This window comes from Xenopus laevis, chromosome 5S (genome assembly GCF_017654675.1).
Source record: "Xenopus laevis strain J_2021 chromosome 5S, Xenopus_laevis_v10.1, whole genome shotgun sequence".
Taxonomy (NCBI): Eukaryota; Metazoa; Chordata; class Amphibia; order Anura; family Pipidae; genus Xenopus; species Xenopus laevis.
In genome coordinates, this window is record NC_054380.1 from 10,009,024 (window position 1) to 10,034,725 (window position 25,702).

The 25,702-nt window shown below is 40.4% G+C and overlaps 1 protein-coding gene across 1 annotated transcript in view; it reads left to right on the forward strand.

Annotated features, from left to right (window-relative positions):
* The window catches only part of ppp1cb.S (protein phosphatase 1, catalytic subunit, beta isozyme S homeolog), a 58,029-nt gene that overhangs the window by 13,217 nt on the left and 19,110 nt on the right, over nt 1-25,702 (forward strand). The window contains exon 2 of the mRNA XM_018264908.2: nt 22,288-22,419. Within this exon, the coding sequence (XP_018120397.1) occupies nt 22,288-22,419 (132 nt within the window). The remainder of the gene's footprint in view (nt 1-22,287; nt 22,420-25,702) is intronic.

Sequence of the window (25,702 nt, forward strand, 5' to 3'; positions counted from 1 at the left end):
AGGCCATGTGGCCTGAAACGTTGCCGTGATGCCCCTGAGAAGCACAAATAAAGGCGTTTTATTATATATAAAAAATTCGTTGGTGCTGTCCTGAAGTTTTTTGTCATATGTGGTGCCAGTGGAAAGTGGCCACTGGTGGACGTGCACCACCCACAAAGAAAGAGTGAAAATCGTTGTGCTGACTGCTTGTCTACTACAACAAGTTTTCTTAAAACGCTGGTAATTTTCATTTAAATGTTTAATGAGAATTTGGCAGCAGACAGTATAAACTTTCTGTATACAGTAAATGTTTCAATAAGACATTATGGCTTTGTTCTGCCAAGATTATTATTATTATTTTGCACCCAGGCATAGTAGAAAGTATTGCTAGTTTCTGATTGTATATTGCAAAATATATTGGGCTTATTTAATGTTTAAATTATATTTTTATTATCCAAATTACGGAAAGATCCCTTATCTTGAAACCCCCAGGTCCTGAGTTTTCTTAATAGATTTTTAGTCAAAATGGTTGGATTCTAGGAACAGGCCGAGCATTGTTTGTCAGGTCAGGAATGCAAAGGAAAACACTTAAAAAGAAATAAGAAAGAAAAAAAAAATATAAATGGAATCTCTGAAGGTGGCCATAGACACAAGATCATGATATTCGTCTCATACGATATTTGGCTTGTGTGTAGCTGTCGAACAGCCAATTGATGTCGGGCACCTTTGAAGGCACCCGACCATCAGCCATTGTTAGTGCTGAATCATCCGATACAGGTAGAATTCTATTGTTTCTATATGTATATCTGACAATTCAGCTCCAACATGTCTATTAAAACGAAGAAATGGTTGCAGGAAAGTTTGTAATTGTTACATCTACCAAGCTGGCCACAACGTTCAGATTTTATTTGTTGTACAGGTATGGGATCCGTTATCCGGAAACCCCATTTTTCAGAAAGTTCCAAATTATGGAGTGAACATCTCCCATCAGCCTATGATTAAGTGTTTGGAACACGAAACGCGTCAGGCTGTTTTGACACAATAAACTTCTTCACATTTGAACATCTGCCTGGTGGAAGTTTTTGCCCCTGAGTGCCTGCTCCAATTTGAGATCTCCCATAGACTCCATTATACCGTATATACTCGAGTATAAGCCGAGTTTTTCAGCCCCCAAAATATGCTGAAAAACTCTACCTCGGCTTATACTCAGGTCAAGCGCAAAAACGGTCGCCCAAGAATAGTCTCCAAGAATGGTCGTCGGCATCCAAAAACGAGACGCCGACACCTCAAATGGGAGCAGAAACCCTTAATTTTTTGATTGAAACTTACCAGAAGCTGCTGCATTTCTCACCCTAGGCTTATACTCGAGTCAATAAGCTTTCCCAGTTTTTGGAGGTAAAATTAGGTACCTCGGTTTATACTCTAGTATATACGGTAATCCAGTAATCCACATTTTTAAGAATTTCCCTTTACTCTGCAATAATACATCAGCATCTTGTACTTGATCCAAACTAAGATATAATTAATCCTTTAATTATAAATACACAAATCTGTAATGTGTTGGAAAAGTAGCCCTAAACTGTGGCCATAATCAGTAAACCTGTTTGCATTGTATGGACTGGCTCCTTTGTGTTTAATTAGCCCCGTTCATGCCTTGCAGATATGTGCCCACGCTATTGAAAATGGCGCTTGATCTATTCTGCTGTTCCATTTTCACCTCTGTTCCCCGGGCTACAGGTCCACTGGGATAAATGGGACCAGTAATTAGGGACAATGGAAAGTGCCCTCCAGAATCCCAGTGGGTATGTGTCTCATCCTTGCTATCGGCAACCTGAAATCCCCGGCACATCCTTCTATCACTGATGCTATGAGAGGCTAATTGAGTAGCCCTGGTTTAGTGACATGCAACTTGCCTTTGGGCTAGGACTTGCCTTCCGGGTAAGCAGTTCATTACATTGACGTGGGTGCTGCCTGGCATTGGGCTATTTATTAGTTGGATATGAATGCTAGGGGTACAATGAGATCCTCGGCATGCAGATTCTGAAGTGGGTCAATCAAACTCCATGTTTAAAGAGGAACTATCGCTAAAATGAAAATTTAGTACGCTTCCTCATGCTAAAGTAAGAAACTTTCTAAATCCAATCAATTAAAAATTCTGCATTGTTTCTGAAATAATCAAGTTTATATTCACTATTCCTCTCTCTGATTCTTCATTCATCTTGGGTGTCCAATGAATGATCCAATATATCTTACAGGGGGGCTTCCTTTCCTAGCGGATGTATTAGAGCTCACTCAAATGATTCCAGTACAAACAAAATCTAACAAAATAACTGCCTTTTGCACAAATCCTGCATGTAGAGAGACATGATGTCTGGTGATTTTAATAGAGTGAGCTCTTAGGGTAGAACTAGATGAGCGTTTTCCACGCGATTCTGCCACATCCAAAACGCCATTTCTAAGCATCTTTTTTCCATTTGTTTTCATTATTTATTTTTTATAGTTTTATAATTACTTGCCTTTTTCTTCTGACTCTTTCCAGCTTTCAAATGGGCGTCGCTGACCCCATCTAAAAAGCAAATGCTCTGTAAGGCTTCACATTTATTGTTATTGCTATTTTTTATTTCTCATCTTTCTAGTAAGGCCCTCTCCTATTCATATTCCAGTCTCTTATTCAAAGCAATGCACAGTTTCGACGGTAATTTGGACCCTAGCAGCCCGATTGCTGAATTGCTGCTGAATAAAAAGCTATATAACCACAAATAATAAAAAATGAAAACCAATTGCAAATTGTCTCCTAATATCACTTTCTACATCATGCTAAAAGTTAACTTAAAAGACCAGCAACATAATTTTTTTTCTTCTACTTAACGTTTTTTCAGAAACGGCGACAGGGCGGCGATCCATCGTGCGGCGATCGATTTCTCCTCCCTGGCCATCTCCTATTGAAGACAGGGAGGAGAAATTGAGCGCCGCGCAATCGATCATCGCCCTGTCGCCGTTTCTGAAGAGGAGCACATGCAGAGAATCGGTAAGTAATTTCTTAATAAAGACTTTGCTAATTTAACCCTTTCCCTGCCAGCCGTTTTGTCCTAGATGCGAACATCTACTGCCAAGCAGGTTTTAGATATTTTGCACTCTTTCACTTTTAGGCCCCTTCCTGGGGCGGTCTTTTAGTTTACCCAGGAAAACAATATATTGTTTTTTTCAGGACAACCTGAACTTTCAAAATATGCAAGAATTTTGGTGTAATTCTACTTCTGTAAAAAAATATAGGCTTCTAAGTGTCCAATAAAATGAAAAAAATCATGTTTCACAAAGAACAATCACATATATCAGAAACATTATTTACTTTATGTATGAGAAAACAGCTGATTTGGAAAGGTCTGTGTCTCCTGAACGCGGCAATACCAAATATATATAGTTTTATGGAGATTTCTCACTTGTATAGATCAAAATCTAAAAGCAGTACACTAGCAAATGTCCAAAGCACCGCTCCCCAAACGGCATACTTCTGATTTCAAGGCCAAACATTCCACTAACAGTAGGTTTACCCTAGAAAACTACCCATTATTAGAAAGAACAGATTCTGGTGAATCAAAAATGGGTAAACATATCGTTGTACTCCAAACTCCCAAGTTGCAATTGTTTCCTAAAGTTATAATGTTTTATAGAAATTGGTGAATTTTTTGAAAAATGACCTCAAAGCTTCCAATCTACAGAATCGTATCTCCCACACATCATTAGGTATCAATGTAAAACACCCCAAATATGAAAGCCTGGGATCCACTGAACAGTTTGATGCCCAATATGTATAGGTGTACCCAAGCACGTGACATATAGGGGCCCTAAACTGTAGACACCTCATTTGAGCTATCAGTTCTGTAATTCCAGATACTGCAAAATCAGCACATTTGCATCGTTTTGGGGTGGGGTAAAAGTAAAAAAAATAAGTTCATCCCAGAAAACCATATATTTTCGGAAAGTACACATTCCCACGAATCTAAATTGGGTATGCATGTCTTTGTACTACAAAGTACCAAGCCGCAAACGATTCCTAAATTTGGTGATTTTGGCGACATTTCCAAAAATCACCTCAAAATTTCTACCCTGCAGCATCGTATTACCCACATACTTTTAGGTATCAAGAGAAATCACCCCAAATATGAAAGCCTAGGGTCCTCTGAACAGTTTGATGCCCAATATGTATAGGTGTACCCAAGCACGTGGCAGACAGGGGCCCCAAAAGGAAGACCCCCATATGGTCTGTCATTTCAGGTACTGCAAAATCAACACATTTACATCGTTTTGGGGGGGTCAAAAGTAGAAAAAAGTGGGTTCACCCCAGAAAACCATATATTTTCGGAAAGTACACATTCCCATGAATCTAAATTGGGTATGCATGTGTTTGTACTCCAAAGTACCAAGCTGCAAATCATTCCTAAATTTGGTGATTTTGGTGATACTTCCAAAAATCACCTCAAAATTTCTACCCTGCAGCATCGTATTACCCACATACTTTTAGGTATCAAGCAAAATCACCCCAAATATGAAAGCCTAGGGTCCTCTGAACAGTTTGATGCCCAATATGTATAGGTGTACCCAAGCATGTGGCATACAGGGGCCCCAAAAGGAAGACCCCCATATGGTCTGTCATTTCAGGTACAGCAAAAGCAACACATTTACATCGTTTTGGGTGGGTCAAAAGTAGAAAAAAGCAAGTTCACCCCAGCAAACCATATATTTTTGGAAAGTACACATTCCCACGAATCTAAATTGGGTATGCATGTCTTTTTACGCCAAAGTACAAAGCTGCAAACCATTCCTAAATTTGGTGATTTTGGTGATATTTCCAAAAATCACCTCAAAATTTCTACCCTGCAGCATCGTATTACCCACATACTTTTAGGTATCAAGAGATATCACCCCAAATATGAAAGCCTAGGGTCCTCTGAACAGTTTGATGCCCAATATGTATAGGTGTACCCAAGCACGTGGCATACAGGGGCCCCAAAAGGAAGGCCCCCATATGGTCTGTCATTTCAGGTACTGCAAAATCAACACATTTACATCGTTTTGGGGGGGTCAAAAGTAGGAAAAAGTGGGTTCACCCCAGATAACCATATATTTTCGGAAAGTACACATTCCCATGAATCTAAATTGGGTATGCATGTGTTTGTACTCCAAAGTACCAAGCCACAAATCATTCCTAAATTTGGTGATTTTGGTGATACTTCCAAAAATCACCTCAAAATTTCTACCCTGCAGCATCGTATTACCCACATACTTTTAGGTATCAAGAGATATCACCCCAAATATGAAAGCCTAGGGTCCTCTGAACAGTTTGATGCCCAATATGTATAGGTGTACCCAAGCACGTGGCATACAGGGGCCCCAAAAGGAAGGCCCCCATATGGTCTGTCATTTCAGGTACTGCAAAATCAACACATTTACATCGTTTTGGGGGGGTCAAAAGTAGAAAAAAGCAAGTTCACCCCAGAAAACCATATATTTTTGGAAAGTACACATTCCCACGAATCTAAATTGGGTATGCATGTCTTTCTACGCCAAAGTACAAAGCTGCAAACCATTCCTAAATTTGGTGATTTTGGTGATATTTCCAAAAATCACCTCAAAATTTCTACCCTGCAGCATCGTATTACCCACATACTTTTAGGTATCAAGAGATATCACCCCAAATATGAAAGCCTAGGGTCCTCTGAACAGTTTGATGCCCAATATGTATAGGTGTACCCAAGCACGTGGCAGACAGGGGCCCCAAAAGGAAGACCCCCATATGGTCTGTCATTTCAGGTACTGCAAAATCAACACATTTACATCGTTTTGGGGGGGTCAAAAGTAGGAAAAAGTGGGTTCACCCCAGATAACCATATATTTTCGGAAAGTACACATTCCCATGAATCTAAATTGGGTATGCATGTGTTTGTACTCCAAAGTACCAAGCCACAAATCATTCCTAAATTTGGAGATTTTGGTGATACTTCCAAAAATCACCTCAAAATTTCTACCCTGCAGCATCGTATTACCCACATACTTTTAGGTATCAAGAGATATCACCCCAAATATGAAAGCCTAGGGTCCTCTGAACAGTTTGATGCCCAATATGTATAGGTGTACCCAAGCACGTGGCAGACAGGGGCCCCAAAAGGAAGACCCCCATTTGGTCTGTCATTTCAGATACTGCAAAATCAACACATTTACATTGTTTGGGGGGGGGGACAAAGGTAGAAAAAAGTAAGTTCACCCCAGAAAACCATATATTTTCGTAAAGTACACATTCCCCTGAATCCAATTTGGGTATGCATGTCTTTCTACTCCAAAGTACCAAGCCACAAACCATTCCTAAATGTGGTGATTTTGGTGACATTTCAAAAATCACCTCAAAATTTCCACCCTGCAGCATCGTATTACCCACATACTTTTAGGTATCAAGACAAATCACCCCAAATATGAAAGCCTAGGGTCCTCTGAACAGTTTTATGCCAAACATGTATAGGTGTACCCAAACACGTGACATATAGGGGCCCTAAAATGAAGACCCCCCCCCATATGGTCTGTCATTTCAGGTACTGCAAAATCAACACATTTACCTTGTTTTGGGGGGGGGCAAAAGTAGAAAAAAGTAAGTTCACCCAAGAAAACCATATATTTTCGGAAAGTACACATTCCCACGAATCTAAATTGGGTATGCATGTCTTTGTACTCCAAAGTACAATGCCGCAAATCATTCCTAAATTTGGGGATTTTGGTGACATTTCCAAAAATCACCTCAAAATTTCCAACCTGCAGCATCATATTTCCCACATACTTTTAGGTATCAAGATAAATCACCCCAAATATGAAAGCCTAGGGTCCTCTGAACAGTTTGATGCCCAATATGTATAGGTGTACCCAAGCACGTGGCATATAGGGGCCCCAAAAGGAAGACCCCCATATGGTCTGTCAATTCAGATACTGCAAAATCAACACATTTACATCGTTTTGGGGGGGGCAAAGGCAGAAAAAAGTAATTTCAACCCAGAAAACCATATATTTTCGGAAAGTACACATTCCGACGAATCTAAATTGGGTATGGATGTCTTTGTACTCCAAAGTACCAAGCCGCAAACCATTCCTAAATTTGATGATTTTGGCGACATTTCCAAAAATCACCTCAAAATTTCTACCCTGCAGCATCGTATAAGCCACATACTTTTAGGTATCAAGAGATATCACCCCAAATATGAAAGCCTAGGGTCCTCTGAACAGTTTGATGCCCAATATGTATAGGTGTACCCAAGCACGTGGCATATAGGGCCCCAAAAGGAAGACCCCCATATGGTCTGTCATTTCAGGTACTGCAAAATCAACACATTTACATAGTTTTGGGGGGGGGGCAAAGGTAGAAAAAAGTATGTTCGCCCCAGAAAACCATATATTTTTGGAAATTACACATTCCCGCGAATCCAAATTGGGTATGCATGTCTTTGTACTCCAAAGTACCAAGTCGCAAGCCTTTCCTAAATTTGGCGATAAAAGCAACGGTTTTTACATTTCTGAAAATCGCCTAAAAATATTGCAATTGGCCGCATTTATCTCACCCAACTTCTTACATACAATTGTAAAACACCATAAATACTGATGCCAAGGGTCTACTGAACAGTTTTATGCCCAATATGCATTGATATACCAAGGCAGCTGGCATGTGCGGACCCCAAATGTAAATAGTGAATATGAGTTTTCTCTGCTGCCGATTCGCCTTCTGTAAACATAGACCATTGACTTCATATTATGTGCCTCAAGACCCTCCTAACAGCAAAGACCCCCCAAAACCATATGTTTTTGGAAAGTACACATTCTGACGAAAACAACCAAGATAAAGACATCTTTCTACAGCAAAGTACCAAACTGCAAAACTTTTATAAACATAGAGATTTTTACATTTCTGAAAATCGCCTAAAAATGTTGAAGTATGCCACATTTATCTCACACAATGTTTTACGTACAAAGAAAAATCACCCCAAATATGGACATCAGAGGTCTACTGAATAGTTTGATGCCCAATATGTATAGATTTACCAAAGTATATGGTGTGTACGGCCGCAAATGAAAAATGTGCATATGAATTTTCACACTGGCCAACTAAGCTGCTGAAAAGAGAACCCCAACTGTGCGTTATGTGCCGTAAGACCCCCAAACTGTAAAAAGACCCCAGAAAACCATATATTTTTGGAAAGCATATATTCTGACGGATCAATCTAAGTAAAATAATATACCAAAGCACCAAACAGCAAAACTATACTAAAGATACATAAGGAACAATAATCCAGGGATAAAATTGCAATAAAACCACAAAAATTGTGCAAATCAATGAAATAACAAAATAACTGCACCGACAGCATAATTAGTGGCCGAAATCGATTATCCAATAGTCACGCTGCTGAAATAAACAGTTTTTATGGGTAAAAAAAACACAAATTGGTGAAATGAAAAAGTAAAAAAAATAAAATGTGTATACATGTGTGTACACTTCCAAGAATTGTGTGACAGTGTATAAGTGTGTATAAGTGTGTATATAAGTCCATATAAGTGTATATAAATGCATATAAGTGCATATAAGTGGAAAATGAAAAATTAAAAAAAACGTTTTTTTTTTTTTTTTTTTTACTACTAAAATATGTGTGTATGTGTGTATAAGGTAGGTAGGTGTATGCAAGTGTGTAAAATAAAGGGCACTTACCGTTTTTGGCTGATCTAAGAGCTGGAGAAGAGAGATCTGCAGAGTTACAGCAAGCAGGAAGTGTGTGGGCGTCGCTGGAACACGAGGTGAGCAGGAGGAAGCAGAGCAGCAAGGCAGACACGCGATTTGCTGTGTCTGCCTCTTTTAGGTCGGCCCTGCGACAATCCAGTCGCAGGACCGACATGACAGCCCCCCAGCCTCGTTGCCCAGGGGGCTGTCAATGCTGCTAAACCTCTGCAGAGGCGGCTAAAGCCGCTGATGCAGAGTACAGCATGTAAAACTGCAAGCACGTACAATGTACGTGCTTGGCAGTTAAAGCCCTTGCCTGCCAGAACGTACGGTGTACGTGCTTGGCAGGCAAAGGGTTAAAGTTCAAACTGCCTTGGTGTTTTTCTTTTCGTTAAGTAGAAACAAATTTTTTTTTTTTTTTTTTTTTTATGTTACAGGTCCTTTAAAGGTGAACAACCCCTTTAAACCGTGCATGTCCCCCGTGTTTGTTTATGTTTTTGATTTGTGGAAGCAGAGTTGCTGAACCTAATTGGTTCAGTCCGTATAGGTCAGTAAAGACCCTCCCCTCCCCCCTTACTTTCCCGCAAGGGTGCTGTAAATAGTCTAATCTGATTTTAATAAGCGGATTTACTCACTTTACTTTCGTTTTCCCCTGTACAAAAATATACACGGATGGTCTGGATAATACACCTGCACATTCTCTGTACAGGGTAGAACTGATCGTGCTTTAACCCTTTCACTACCAGCAGCATGAACAGCGGAGAAAGTGACCTAGCTAAAAACGGATTGCCTATGTCTCCACGTATAAGATTGCCTAGCAACAGGTTTTTGCTGTCAGAAAAAGGGTTGAATGTGTGACAGATGTTGGTGGTATAAGGGCTGCATGACTTTAGCAATGTAGAATCTTGTGTTTCCTAATATGTATTGCGTCTGTAAAGGCATAATCCCTGAGGGGTGCCAATGTGTACCCTCAGCAATTTTAATAATTTAGCGAACCGATAGCGAACCCTAATTTACATATGCAAATTAGGGGTGGTAAGGGGAATTTTTTTTTACTTTCCTGTTTTGTGACACAAAGTCACATGATTTCCCTCCCTTCCCTTTAATTTGCATATGCAAATTAGGATTTGGTTCGGCCTGGCAGAAGGATTGGGCCGAATCCGAATCCTCCTTAAAAGGCTGAATTCCTAACCGATTCCTGGATTCGGTGCATCCCTAATAAATATGGCTCCAACCATAAATACAGCGTTTTGCGCTTCTTATGAATTAAACCTTTTCCCCCTTGTGCTCCTTATTGCAATGCTCCTCATTAATGAAAACAGCAGGAGGTCAGGATCTCCATTCGCTGCCAGCCCAGTAATGTTCCAGTGATTTTCCAATGTGATACTTTCCATTCTATCCGAGATTCTTTGTACTCCAGCCAGAAATTCTTTCATAAAGGCGCCAGCAGCATTTGTCAGCAAGCCTTGGCCATAAAACCACCGCCACCTTGGCTTTCATTGTCGGCACTGACTCTGCAGTGACATAGCAACTGTCGCATAGTTCTGGGGTCTGTAGGTTGTTTGGTTGGATTGTTCTGCAGCCAATCACAGGCTGATGGTCTATAAATCACTTTGTAATTCTGAGTTGCAATCAGTGCATTGATTAATCATCACTTATGGGCTGCACAAGCCTTTCCTCATCACTGCAAAATCCTAATTGCCATGAAATTGAACAGAATTTGTATAGGGCTACTTTATTCGTAGGCCTTAGAGGTCTAAAAGGAACAGTAACATCAAATAATGAGTGTAATGGAATGACAATATAATATACTGTTTCCCTGCACTGGTACAACTGATGTTTGCTTCAGAAACTCTACTATAGTTTTAGGGAAGCACCAAATCCACTACCAATCCAAATCCTAATTTGCATATGCTAATTAGGGGTGGGAAGGGGGAAACTTATCTACTGTGTATCCTGTGCTTGAATGGCTGCCCCCATGGCTACACAGCAGCTTGTTTATATAAACTATAGTAGTACTTATCTGTTATCTACTGTGTATCCTGTGCTTGAATGGCTGCCCCCATGGCTACACAGCAGCTTGTTTATATAAACTATAGTAGTACTTATCTGTTATCTACTGTGTATCCTGTGCTTGAATGGCTGCCCCCATGGCTACACAGCAGCTTGTTTATATAAACTATAGTACTACTTATCTGTTATCTACTGTGTATCCTGTGCTTGAATGGCTGCCCCCATGGCTACACAGCAGCTTGTTTATATAAACTATAGTACTACTTATCTGTTATCTACTGTGTATCCTGTGCTTGAATGGCTGCCCCCATGGCTACACAGCAGCTTGTTTATATAAACTATAGTAGTACTTATCTGTTATCTACTGTGTATCCTGTGCTTGAATGGCTGCCCCCATGGCTACACAGCAGCTTGTTTGTATAAACTATAGTAGTACTTATCTATTATCTACTGTTTATCCTGTGCTTTAATGGCTGTCCCCATGGCTACACAGCAGCTTGTTTATATAAACTATAGTAGAGTTTCTAAAGCAAACATCCGTTGTACCAGTGCAGGGCAACAGTATATTATATTGTCATTCCATTTTCATTTTTTGTTGTTATTGTTCCTTTAATGCTTTGATGCTGTGCATAGAATGTTATGGAACACTGCACTGTAAGAAGGGAAACACAAATGGAGTATACCTGTGCAATCTACTCTATTCTGTTGGCCTGAGATATTGTGCCTTTATTTTACTGGATTATTGGACCTGCTCTGCAGTAGTAACATACAGTAATAGGACAACCACAAGGCTCTGCTACTCCCCCCCCCCTTTCATCAACACTAATCAATATTAGGGGAATGTGTTGATTTCCCTGATGGTTTCTTTGTAGCTGAATCCCTATCTTTAGCTAGCCTTGTTTGGGTCAGCCCAATCCTATAAAGTCTCTTCAAATAAAAAATCCATATTCGAATATAGAACGTACTGGAGACAGTATCTGATATATAGATATAGATATATAAAATATAGTACTGGTGTGGGATCTGTAATCCGGAAACCCACTATCCAGAGTGCTCCGAATTATGGAAAGGCCGTCTCCCATAGACTCCATTTTATCCAAATAATCCAAATGTTTAAAAACTATTTTTTTTTTCTCTGTAATAAACAGTAGCTTGTACTTGATCCGAACTAAGATATAATTAATCCTTATTGGAAACAACACCAGCCTATTGGGTTTATTTAACATTTACGTGATTCTCCTTTAGACTTTAAGGAGTTGTTCACCGTTGAGATAACTGTTAATATGATGTAGAGAGTGATACAGGTATGGGACCTGTTATCCAGAATGCTCGGGACCTGGGGTTTTCCGGATAACGGATCTTTCTGTAATTTGGGTCTTCGTGCCTTAAATCTACTAGAAACGAATTTAATCATTAAATAAACCCAATAGGCTGGTTTTGCTTCCAATAAGGATGAATTATATCTTAGTTGGGATCAAGTACAAGCTATTGTTTTATTATTACTACAGAGAAAAATTTGGATTATTTGGATAAAATGGAGTCTATGGGAGACAGCCATTCCGTAATTCAAAGCTTTCTGGATATCGGGTTTCCGGATAAGGAATCCTATACCTGTATTTTGAGACAATTTGCAATTGGTTTTCATTTTTTATTATTTAAGGTTTTTGAGTTATTTAGCTTTTTATTCAGCAGCTCTTCCATTTGCATTTTAAGCAATCTGGTAGCTAGGGTCCAAATGACCCTAGCAACCACCTATTGATTTGAAGAGACTGGAATATGAATAGGAGAGGGACTGAATAGAAAGATGAGCAATAAAAAGTAGCAATAACAATACATCTGCAGCCTTACAGAGCATTTGTTTTTGTTTTTTAGAAGGGAGTCAGCGACACCCATTTGAAAGCTGCAAAAAGTTCAAAGAAAAAGGCAAATAACTGTAAAAAAATAAATGATGAAAACCAATTGAAAAGTTTCTTATAATTGGCCATTCTATAACATACTTAAAGTTACATTAAAGATAAACCACCCCTTTAAATTATGATCCAAATTACGGAAACATCCATTATCTGGAAAACCCCAGGTCTTGAGCATTCTGGATAACCGGTCCTATATCTGTATAGTATAAAAGCTGCACCTCCTTAGAGCTGGGTGCCCAGAACCAACTAACGTAACGTAACTAAGTGATCTCAGCACTTCTGGTGGATGGTCAGACAGCAGACTAAGGGGCAAATTCACTAAGATTCGTAGTTGCGCCAGCGTCAGCTTCGCCGCACTTCGCCAGGTGTATTTTCGCCAGCGCTACGCAAATTCACTGAAATCCGAAGTTGCGCTCAGGGGAAGCGTAAGGTTGCGAAGTTGCACTAGCGTTAATTTGCCAAGCAAAGCGAAGTTACGCTAGCGATGCTTAATTTGCATACGGCGCCAAATTGAAGTTACAATGGAGGAATATGTAGCAGCACTACACAAGCCTGGGAAACCTTCAAAACATCAAATAAAATGTTTATTTTGCCCTACACATGTGCCCACTGTATAGTTAAGTTGCCATGAGTTAGGAAATGTAGGGGGGAAGGAGGGGAGCCCCAAAAATTTTTTCGAACTTTTTCAGCCTATCACCCATTAAAAAGAAAAAACGCCAAAAACTTTTTTTGTAGCAATCCCAATCTACTCTATTGCACTTCGCCCGGTCTGAGGTGGCGAAGGAAGTCTGGCGTAAAAGGTAGCGTTCAGAAAATTTCATGCGTCTGTGAATTTGCGTAGTTACATCCGTTGCGCAAATTCACCAGGCGTAAGGGTGCAAAGTCACACTAGCGAATTTACGCCAGCGTCTGTTAGTGAATCGGCGAATTAACGAAAATGCGCTATCCTAGCGAATTAACGCTAGCGTTAGGCGCTTCGTCCTATAGTGAATTTGCCCCTATGTTCTGAATGAGCATTTGGTCCCCTGTCAGTCTGATCTGGGCTAGATGGTGTTTCAGTACTTAGGCCAAATCCAGCCATTGAGAGACAAGTTTCTAGTTTAAAAAGGGGGTAGTACAATGTTTAAAGGGGTGGTTTACCTTCAAGTTAACTTTTAGGGCAGACACACACTGGCAGATTCGGGGAGATTAGTCACCCGGCAACTAATCTCCCCCAACTGCCTTCCCCCGGCCTCCTGCTGGCATGAATGAAAATCGCCAGCGGGAAGGCACTTTGAGCACTCGCCTGAAGTTTCCTTGTGCAACTTCGGAAAACGAAGCGATCCAAGTGCCTTCCCGCCGGCGATTTTCATTCATGCCAGCGGGAGGCAGTTCGGGAGATTAGTCGCCCTGAAGAAAAGCGTTGTCGCCGGGCGACTAATCTCCCCGAATCTGAGCGTGTGCCCTGAACCTTAGGATGTAATAGAATGGTCAGTTCTAAGCAACTTTTCGATTGGTCTTCATCCTTTATCTGTTATAGTTTTTGAATTATTCATCTTCTTGTTCTGACTCTTTCCAGCTGACCCCATTTAAAAACAAATACTCTGTAAGGCTACAAATGTATTGTTATTGCTGCTTTTTATTAATCATCTTTCTATTCAGTCCCTCTCCTATTCATATTCCAGTCTCGTATTCAAATCGATGCGTGGTTTCTAGGTTAATTTGGACCCTAGCAACCACATTGCTGAAATTGCAAAATACTTCATTTTTTTATTTATTGTTTTAAACTATCTGACATCCTCTTCTGCCTCTTTCGAGCATCCAAATCGGGGTCATTGACCCCAGCCAACAAAGCACTATTGCTCTGTGAGACTGTAATTGATTGGTTGTCTCTTTTTATTACTTATGTTTTATTTAAAGCCTTCTTAATTAATTTCCCAGTCTATTTATATCACTTTGGTTGCTAGACTGGACTCAAACAGCAGCTGAAATTCCAAATTGGAGAGCTTCTGAACAAAAAGTTAAGAAATTTGAAAACACAAATTTAAAACAATTTTAAACTTGTCTACATCATACTGACATTTAAAGGTGAGCTATCCCTTTTATTTGAAAAAGAAATCACCTTTTTAAATACACTAAATAGGTGCTTGTAATGGCTGATTTCAGTGACGGTAATGGATGGAGGTTAAAGGAGAAGGAAAGGCTAAAATTAAGTAAGCTTTATCAGAAAGGTCTATATAAATACACCAGTAAACCCTCAAAGTAATGCTGCTCTGAGTCCTCTGTCAAAAGAAACTCCACTTTTTTTGTCCTTCTATTGTGTATACATGGGCTTCTGTATTAGACTTCATGCTTTCAGCTTAAAGGGGAAGTAATGTCTAAAATAGAATAATGCTAGAAATGCTGTATTTTCTATACTAAATATAAACATGAACTTACTGCACCAGAAGCCTAATTAAACAAATGATTTATGCTTTCAAAGTTGGCCACAGGGGGTCACCATCTTGTAACTTTGTTATACATCTTTGCAAGACCAAGACTGTGCACATGCTCAGTGTGGTCTGGGCTTCAGTTGGGAGGTTAAGCTTAGGGATCGTCATAAATTATCAAAACAGCACAAGTCAAATAATATCTGCCATAGAAGCCTATACAGCAAGACTGATTAATAATCAGAATATACAGACTGCACTGGGTCTGCGGATACAAATCTCTACACAGTCGCCGGCTGTTTTACAGGGAAACAAACAAATCTGATTGAGTTCTGGGAAGTAAGGTGGGTCGATTTCACCCCCCCGCCGTTTGAAAGTATGAGAACCATCTGAAGTTTCCTACCTGGAGTTATCAGAGCAAGTAAAATGAAGGGGGAATTTCACTGCATACAGGCTGGTTTATTATAAAAACGGTAGACCTATTTTAATGAAAGTATATTGGAGATAGCTTTCTTTTTCATTAAAGAAAGTAAAAATTGGATTTTATTTACCTTTACATCCCCTTTAAACCTCCAGGGCTAGGACTTTCCCCTCTCCCTGCTGTAATCTGATCCCAGAGCTATGAGTGAGCAGGGAGAGCCTCAGGCAGGAAGGGATGTCACACCAAGCTAATATGGCAGCTGCTATCCTAAACAGAGAGAGCTTCTAGATCTGTTTACTCTGGTATGGTAAAGCATTCTGCTGAATAAATATAGTATAACTTGCACTATTGCAAATAATCTGCCTCAGTAGCTTTCCTTCTTCTTTAAAACACATGTAAGGTTAGCAACATAACATTTTAAATACCGTTTAGGCATAACATATTTTCCACATCTTAATAAACAGCTCTCATGGTGTTGCTAGACTTCGTACGCTTGCATTGAATAGGTCAGAACACACTACGTAACATTCCCAGGGGTTTAATGGCTAATCCCTGGTTATGTAACATGCATTTCAGGGCTGATAGGCAAGATTTTCTGTGTAGAAATGAATGGTAATGAAGGTTGCATGTGGCAGAACAATACAAAACACTAAATGATTAATGCGGCACAGACGGCAGGTTGCCATGTAACAAGCCTGGGTTGGGCACCCAACTATGAATGGCTCATTGTATTTCAGCAGGCACAGAATTCAATACAAAGATAGTGTAGAAGTTGAGTAAAAATCCCAGTGTAAACCGAATGTTTGTATTGGAAAATGTTTTTCATATATGGCAACAACATCAGGTTTTGTTCCAGCTTTAGGCTCAGATCGCTCATACGCTGCTCTTCCAGCAGTGCAACTTTTATCACTGCTGGTTCTGCCTGCCGTAGACTTGAGTAGCAACTGTCACCACTGTTAACTGCCAGTTGCTGTTGAAGTCTACAGCAGGAGTGATGACAGATGACCCTTTTCACTCATTTCTGATTGGCAGCACAAGCAGGGAAAGATAGTTGCCACACAGGTGACAGGTCTTCTTCAGGTAGAGCAAGTAATAATACAGGTATGGGACCTGTAGGATTCAGATTCGGTTCAGCCGGGCAGAAGGATTCGGCCGAATACCGAACCGAATCCTGGATTCGGTGCATCCCTTGTTATAATAGAGAAAAAGGAATTCTTTAAAAAAAAATGTAGCCTATGGGAGACTGCCTTTTTCGTAAATCTGAGTTTTCTGGATAACGGGTTTCCCGATAATGGATCAATTCTATTCCATGTTCTTAAAACAATCAACTTGATATGCGCTTCCGTTTAAAAATAAATACACCAACTTTTAGTGTCCCCAAAATGTCCCAAAAATTCCCTGTATTCCACCGGGGTCCGGAGCCAGAGAAAATATCCCAAAGATCGCTTCCACAGCTGGCGATCGCTCCTGAGCTTTAAAACAGAAAAAAGACAAAGACCGCACCAATGTGAAATATTCTCAAAGCCGGTATCAGGGCCCTGCTTGGTTACTACTTACAGGATTTCCCGGACACGGCTCACACACAGGAACAGATCTGCAGTGCGGTGAGGCTCAGCTTGTCTTCCTAAGCGATGTCGCTAAAGCTTTCACAATCCCACGATATGCTGCGCTCGCTGCCCTTGCGATTCCGCTCCTGTTCCAGTGCATGAAATGGCTGCTCTGAAAGCTCCAGACACATCAAACAATGAAAAATGAACTAAAGAAACTGTCAAAGGTCTGAAAGGAAGACTGCTCACTGGAACAGGAGCGGAATCGCAAGGGCAGCATATCGTGGGATTGTGAAAGCTTTAGCGACATCGCTTAGGAAGACAAGCTGAGCCTCACCGCACTGCAGATCTGTTCCTGTGTGTGAGCCGTGTCCGGGAAATCCTGTAAGTAGTAACCAAGCAGGGCCCTGATACCGGCTTTGAGAATATTTCACATTGGTGCGGTCTTTGTCTTTTTTCTGTTTTAAAGCTCAGGAGCGATCGCCAGCTGTGGAAGCGATCTTTGGGATATTTTCTCTGGCTCCGGACCCCGGTGGAATACAGGGAATTTTTGGGACATTTTGGGGACACTAAAAGTTGGTGTATTTATTTTTAAACGGAAGCGCATATCAAGTTGATTGTTTTAATATTATTTTGGGGTGGAATCCCTTTGTATTTTGCGCATCCGGAGTATATTGTATTTTTGCGCAAGATTTATACCATTGTCTATTCCATGTTCTATAAAAACATATAGTAAAATTATTTCAGCACAGCACCTTGTGGTTAAAAATGCCTTTATTCAAATTCACATGGCAGACCCGTTCAGCAACGTTTCAGGCCTATATGCGGCCTTTTATCAAGCTTGATAAAAGGCCGCATATAGGCCTGAAACGTTGCTGAACGGGTCTGCCATGTGAATTTGAATAAAGGCATTTTTAACCACAAGGTGCTTTGCTGAAATAATTTTACTACATTGGAGTGGAGGATGGACCACTAATGGTACGTGCACCTCTTTATCTGTGAAATTGGGGCATTTGAGCTGACTTGAAATTTGTACTATAAAAATATATAAACACATTCATTACTGACAAAGTATACAGAATAATAGGCGTCAAGAGTGGATAATTTAACACCATTGTGTTCCACAATATTCTAGTCCCATAGAGCTTACAGTCTAATGAGTTGGTGCCTGAGGCTCTTTGGTTTTGAGTGAGTTTCCCATTGTCACAAGTCAAAGAAGGCTACAAATGTATGAGTTATTGCTACATTTTTAATACAGGTATGGGACCTGTCATCCAGAATGGTTGGGACCCTGGGTTTTCCATAATTTCGATCTTCACACCTTAAGTCTACTAGAAAATCATGTAAACTTTAAACTCAGTAGGCTGGTTTTCTTTCCAATAACGATTCATTATATCTTAATTTGGACCAAGGTACAAGGTACTGTTTTATTAATACACAGAAAAATTAAATAATTTTTTTAAAAATTTTGAATTTTTGGATAAAATGGAGTCTATGGGAGACAGCTTTTCTGTAATTTGGAACTTTTTGTATTTGTTTTTCTGATAACGGATCCCATACCTGTACTCTTTTCTATTCAGTCCTATCCATATCCCAGTCTCTTATTCAAATCAGCGTATGGTTGCTGGGGTAATTTGGACCCTAGCAACCAAACGACTGAAATTGCAAACTGGACAGCCGCTGAATAAAATGCTAAATAACTCAAAAACCACAAATAATAAAAAAAAAATGAAAACCAATTGCAAATAGTCTCAGAATATCATCATACTAAAATTGAACTCAAAGGTGAAAAACCCTTTAATATTTGTTTGGAGAATAAAGGGTAGGCCGTGAGGAGGAGCCATCGCTTTTAATGGCTTTAGTGGACCTTGTAAATGTACATTTTCCTCTGGCCCTTCTTCTAAAGGTGTTTTGCTTCTGCACTGAAGGGCAGTGGCACACGAGGAAGGCAACAATTCTCCTGAAAATACCTTTCCCTTTACAGCTGCATGCCAAAAACCTTACGCGCGGCCAGTGGGGTCGATCGCAGGAAAACGACTGCCTTCTACATTTTCTGCAACTATGCAGGATCACTGCATTTTAATTGCTGTGTTTGCCCCTGTATTTATATATGTCGTTGCTTATTGAGCACATGAAAAGAAACCGTAACATCAAAAAATTAGTGTTTTAAAGTAATAAAAATATAATGGTGTTGCCCGGAACTGGTAAAACTGGTGTGTAGCAATGGGGCAGCCATTCAAGGAGAAAATGCTCAGGTTACACAGAAGATAGCAGATAAGCTCTGTAGAACATAATGGTGTTATCTATTGTTTATCCTGTGCCATAGTCTTTTTTTCAATTTCCGCCGTTGCTACACTTGTTTATATAAACTATAGCAGTGTTTCTGAAGCAAAAACATTATAGTTTTACCAGTGCAGGGCACCACTGCATTATATTTTCATTACTTTAAAAAACTTTATTTTTTTTGATGTTACTGTTCCTTTGTATGTGCTCAATAAGCAACGACTCCCTCTCTCTGCACATTAGTGAGATGTACGGGGGTGTATATACAGAGATGTAAGTGCATTTTGGCCACAGGCTTGTGTATCTAGCGGTGCCAAGGAAAATGTAATTGCCATATTCGGAGTGCCCGGCAAGATCAAATATTTGCACTTACTCTTATGCTCTTTGTTGCTCCGTTTACATCACTTGTCATCCGTCTGCTCGAGACTTGGAGGTACTCGGGCAAATGATTTTCACTTGTCAGAAGCCAGAGCGGCTACACATTTTCTTTTTATCTGAGCAGTGAGCTGTTGGTACTTAAAGGGGATGTAAAGGCAAAAAAAAAAAAAAAAATCCAATTTTTACTTACTTTAATGAAAAAGAAATCTATCTTCAAAATGTGTACCGTTTTTATAATAAACCTGATTGTATGCAGTGAAATTACCCTTTGTGTAACTTGCTCTGACTGCTGAGGATAGGAAACTTCAGATGGTCCCTAACTGCTCTGCAGGGAAACAATTATACTTTCAATAGGCAGGGGGGAGCCCCCAGAATTTAAGCAGCTTTGTTTGTTTCTCTATAAAGCAGCCGTCGACTTTGTAGATGTTTGTATGCATTGACTCTGCATATTCCGAGTACTATTAGTCTTGCTGTATCGGCTTTTGCCAGTTATTATTTGACTTGTGCTGTTTTGATAATTTATGACAATCCCTAAGCAGCCCAGACCACACTGAGCATGTGCGCAGTCTTGGTCTTGCAAAGATGTTTAACAAAGTTACAAGATGACCGCCCCCCTGCGGCCAACTTTAAAAGAATAAATCATTTGTTTAATTAGGCTTGTGGTGCAGTAAGTTCATGTGTATATTCAGTATATAAAATACAGCATTTCTAGCCTTATTCTATTTTAGACTTTAGTTCCCATTTAATGGGCTTTGGTAGGAGGGGAGTCTGGCATCCTTCTGTCTCTGCTGCAGAGCACTGATACAGCTCAGCAGAGACTACTGTGTGCAGCCAGCATTGAATTGGGTCACGGCTGTTTTTAGTTTTCTATATTCTATCATTATTTAAGGGAAACTTCGCCTCCGCTGTATTTCATCTGATGTAAAATACAAGTTTTCTGGTACTTGCAAATAAATTTGGGGGGCACTTGTGAATACGTTTGCCCTGCACTATTGTGAGGGTGCTAGAAAGCTCTTGCACTCAAGAGGAGGAATCTAATAGAAGTCGCAAAAAGAAAAACAATTTGCATGAATAAGAATAAAAATTCACATCTCGCAATGTAATAGTCTTCCTCAAACTGTTATTGCATTGCCAGTTTTAATTGCAAATTTTAATTGCACACTTTTAAGAAGTGCTTGAAAGCGTCGTAATCTTTTGGAGCAAACATAACTTTTTTTTATTACATTTGCTGCGTATTGGCGCAAACTTTCTTCCAAGTGGTCGCTAAACCGTTTCCGGGTTCTCAAAAGCTATATTAAATTTGCGTATAACTAAATTTTACACAAAGGCATTGCGAATGCTTTTTCCATTACCGACTTTTATTACATCCCCCATTAGTTACAGATACTACTTGCCTAATTCAGGGAAATACCTCTTGTTGCGAGCAGCAGTGCCTGTTTATTTTTCAAGCTAATTTTCTAAGTGGCTCTCATTAGCACAAGCACTTCTATTCAGGTCCGGATTGAGAATTAAAATAGGCCCTGGCATTTCAGGTACAAAGAGGCCCAATCAGCCCACTCAGAGGCCCAAACAGACCCCATCTGCCCACTAAATACTGACTTTCTATGGGGCCTTATAGCAGCCCTTCTGGCATTTTGCCAGAGCCCACAGATTTCCAGTCCGGCCCTGCTTCTATTTGAAGATGGCCATTGTATTAAAATACATGTTGGAATACAGATGCTCATGTATTGTCAGGAGTATAGTGTCTCCTAAATATGGTTCATTGTTGCATACAGTCCTTTTTAAAGGGGTTGTTCACTTTACAATGAACTTTGTAGCTTCGTGCAGACAGTGATCTTCTGATTATTTATCTTTTTGTTCAGCAGCTCTCCAGTTTGGCATTTCAGTTGCTATCTGGTTGCTAGGGTCCTAATAACTCTAGCAACAAGGTAGTGGTGTGCATAAGAGACTGGACGATGAATAGGAGATGGGCCGAATAGAAAAATAACAAATGTAATAGTAACGATACAATTATAGCGTCACCGAAGAATAGTGTTTTCAATTCCATGGTCGGTATTCCCCGAACTGCCTTCCTGCAGGCTAGAATCTGAATTGCCAGTTTCCTCGTGAGGCGACTTTGGAAAACGAAGCGCACAGAGTGCCATCCCGCTGGCGATTTAGGATCAAGCCAGCGGGAAGGCCGTTGGGGGAGATTAGTAGCCCAAAGAAGAGGTGATTTGTCGCCAGCCGACTAATTCTCCCCAAATCTCCACGTGTCTCTGCCCTAAGGCTCAGGCTTCATCACTGCTTAAAACCTTGTAAGCTGCTTATGATTGGCTGCTCTCTTAAGAAACCAGTTGCTTCATGTGACTTGGCAGGCAAACCCATAGGCTTTGTAGCTGCGGAGTACAAATTCGACAGCAGCTTTAGAGGCCAAGGAATATTCTGGATATAATATTCTGAAATGAAGCTATGCTAAAGACTGTACCCACAGATTATATTGTCTCAATCTGTCATTTGGCTGAATGTTTGCAGGCTTCTTTTGTTTATGGAAATGTGCACTGTGGTTGCCGTACATTATTTGGGGCACAAGTCTAACCTCAGAACATTATTTTTGCAGTACGAGGATGTCGGCCTGGGAAGATTGTGCAGATGACAGAGGCAGAAGTGCGAGGGCTTTGTATAAAATCTCGTGAGATCTTTCTGAGTCAGCCAATCCTGTTGGAGTTGGAAGCCCCGTTGAAGATCTGCGGTAAGTTTGGTCTGGCTATAACCTGGACTCAAGAGAAAACAATCATTCTCTGGTTGTAGAAGGGGTGGGGCTTACAGGGGTTTAGGCAGAGTTTTATTATAACTCGGGAGTGACTGGGCACATTTTGGGTTGGCAATTTGACCACCAACTCACTGGGTTACAATGAGATTATTCAAACAAATATTTATATATAATAAAATTATAACAGGGTCCTAGGAAGAGGAATGCGTGCCACTGTCCTTAACTGGTAGAATTTTTAAACCTGCCCAAGATATCTGGACGATTTACAGACCAATATTGGCTGGGCAGTCTCTAGAACTGTTCCAATATACAGGCCAATAAGCATTTTTTGATCAGCCTGTGTATGACCACCTTAACAATGAGATGCTACAAATATTTTCAGCTAAAGTAACCATTTCTAATAGGAGATGAGAGCATTTGATGATGGGCCCCTGACTACAGTACCATCTGTAATTTTAATAATGTTAACAGTGCAACTGAAGTCAACTAAGCAGAAAGCTAGAAATCCTGATTCCCTGTTTGCTGGGCTACACAGTGAAGATCCATAACCTCGACTGATGCTCCTTACATTCTGTGTAGTCTGTCTCACCTCCACCAGTTACATTAGACATTCACATTGTCTTAAGGTGGCCATAGACGTAGAGATCCGCTCGTTTGGCGATGTCTCCAAACGAGGGCCCCCCCGATATGCCCACGTTGAAGTGGGTGATAGGCTGATCCGATCGTGGATTTTTTAACCTGCCCTATCGAGATCTGGCCGACTTTTTGTAATTTATAAAGATATTATGTTACCGAGGAGTTATGTGACCATATAAAAGCACGAGGCCGAACGCCGAGTGCTTTTATACAGGTCACATAACTCCGAGGTGACTTCTAATATCTTTATAAATTATAGCAGGGGGTACATTATGCATTATAATCTACAAAGATGTCTGGCTCTGTTCTGCCCTTGCCTTCTTGCCTGCCACAGGTGATGTCATAGGGGAAAGACCAAGGAAGTAGGGAAACTTAAATCAAGACTGGAGACTGAGGTGAGAGGGGGAGTGTAAGTTGAGAGGGAGGTTATGTGAAAATTGGTGAGAAAGAATGGAGACAGACCAGAGAGGGGGTTAGACAGAGTGGACACAGAGATACATGGAGTCAAAAGTGAGACTGTGAAGCTTCACACCCCTCCTGCCAGCCCCTCCCCATCTGCAATGAATTTTGAAGCAGCACCAGAGCAGTACTGGTTAAATTGGAAGGAGCTACAATCAGCCTGTCAGCCAGCACGGACTGACACAGAAAACCGGCATACCTGCTCCTGCTGCAATCCGCTCGTCACCCCTTTGATAATTACTCCTCCCCCTGAATGAAATTCCCCGCACTAACAACAAGGGGAGGGGGATCCGAGCCAGACAGGGATCAGCAGGGGGAGCACATGAGACGGAAGCTATGAAGGGCCATATCTGAGAGGGAGTGAGAGAAAAAAGGAGCGCACTGTGCTGTAAGTAAAATCTGAGCCTGCGAGTCAGATGGGAGGGGGGAAGCGTGTAGGGAGAGCTGCAGGGAGAGAGCAGCGGCGGAAGTGATGTAACATATAAACGGCGCGTTCTGATGTCAGAACGCGCCGTTTATAAGGATATAATTTACAGTCTGGTCCCATAGGGAAATGACCAGACTGTAGATTATATGTATATTCCTTGTGTGTATGTGAGTGTACCCTGTTCTTACTGGCTCTGCTCACACAAGGGTTTGATGCAGACAGAAGTAGCTTGTGTTTTATTTGGCTGTGAGTCAGGAGCCACCTAGAGCTTTCATAGGGCGGCTCCTTTATCTGCACAGCGCTGAACATGTACAAAGCTCTGTCTGTCATTCCACAAGAAATCCTGCTTGGTTCACATTGCAATTATTCCAGCACTAATCGATGATTACAATGCAGGTAAGAGAAAATGTAGTACAATTTTATTTATTTTTTGTCCTGCACAGACCAGTAATAAAAAGTAGCAATAAGTTATAGCCTCAGAGCAATATTTTTTGGCCACTGGGGTCAGTGACCCCCATTTGAGAACTGGAAAAGATAGAAGTTGAAGACACATAATTCAAAAACTATTATAAAAAAAAAAAAAAAGTAAACTTAAAAGAAAACGATACCCCCAAACAATGTAGGTCTCTATAAAAAGATATTGCATAAAACAGCTCATATATAAAACCCTGCTTTGTGTAAATAAACCATTTTCATAATAATATACTTTTTTAGTAGTATGTGCCATTGGGTAATCATAAATAGAAAACTGCCATTTTAGAAAATAAAGACGGCCCCCTGGGATCGTACAATTCACTGTGCACACAAACAAACCAACAAACCATACATGTTAGGTCACATGAGCCAATGAACAGACGGCATTCTGGTCTTTTGCTCCCACACTTCTTCCTGTTACAGTTAGAGTTGTAGTATTTCTGGTCAGGTGATCTCTGAGGCAACACACAGACCAACACTAAATGGGGGTTCAAGGCAAGGGATGTAAAGGGCAATATTTACTTAAAGGAAAACTATACCCCCAAACAATGTAGGTCTCTATTAAAAGATACTGAGTAAAACAGCTCATGTGTAAAACCCTGCTTTATGTAAATGAACCATTATCATAATAATATACTTTTTTAGTAGTATGTGCCATTGGGTAATCATAAATAGAAAATTGCCATTTTAAAAAATAAGGGCCGCCCCCTGAGATCGTAAGATTCACTGTGCACACATACAAACCACATGTAAGGTCACATGAGCCAATTAACAGACAGAGTTCTGCCTTTTGCTTCCTCACTTCTTCCTGTTACAGTTAGTGTTGTAGTATTTCTGGTCAGGTGATCTCTGAGGCAGCACAGATAGAGTCACGAAATGGTGGTTCAAGGCAAGAGATGTAAAAGGGCAATATTTATGTAAATATATATTCCAGTTTGGTAAGATTCTTTAATATGTCATTCAATTTGATATAAACTATCTGTTGCTTAAGTATTCATTTTGGGGGTATAGTTTTCCTTTAAATATATATTCCAGTTTAATGAGATTCTTTAATATGCCACTTAATTTTATACACACTATTTGTATTCATTTTGGGGCTATAGTTTTTCTTTAAGGGTCAGGTCACACAGGCAGATTTGGAGAGATAAATTGCCCAACGACAAATCCCCTCTTCAGGGCAACTAATCTCCCCAAACTGCCACCCCGTCGGTTAAAATGTAAATAGCCGGCGGGGTGGCACTACGAATCAATTCGTTTTCCAAAGTC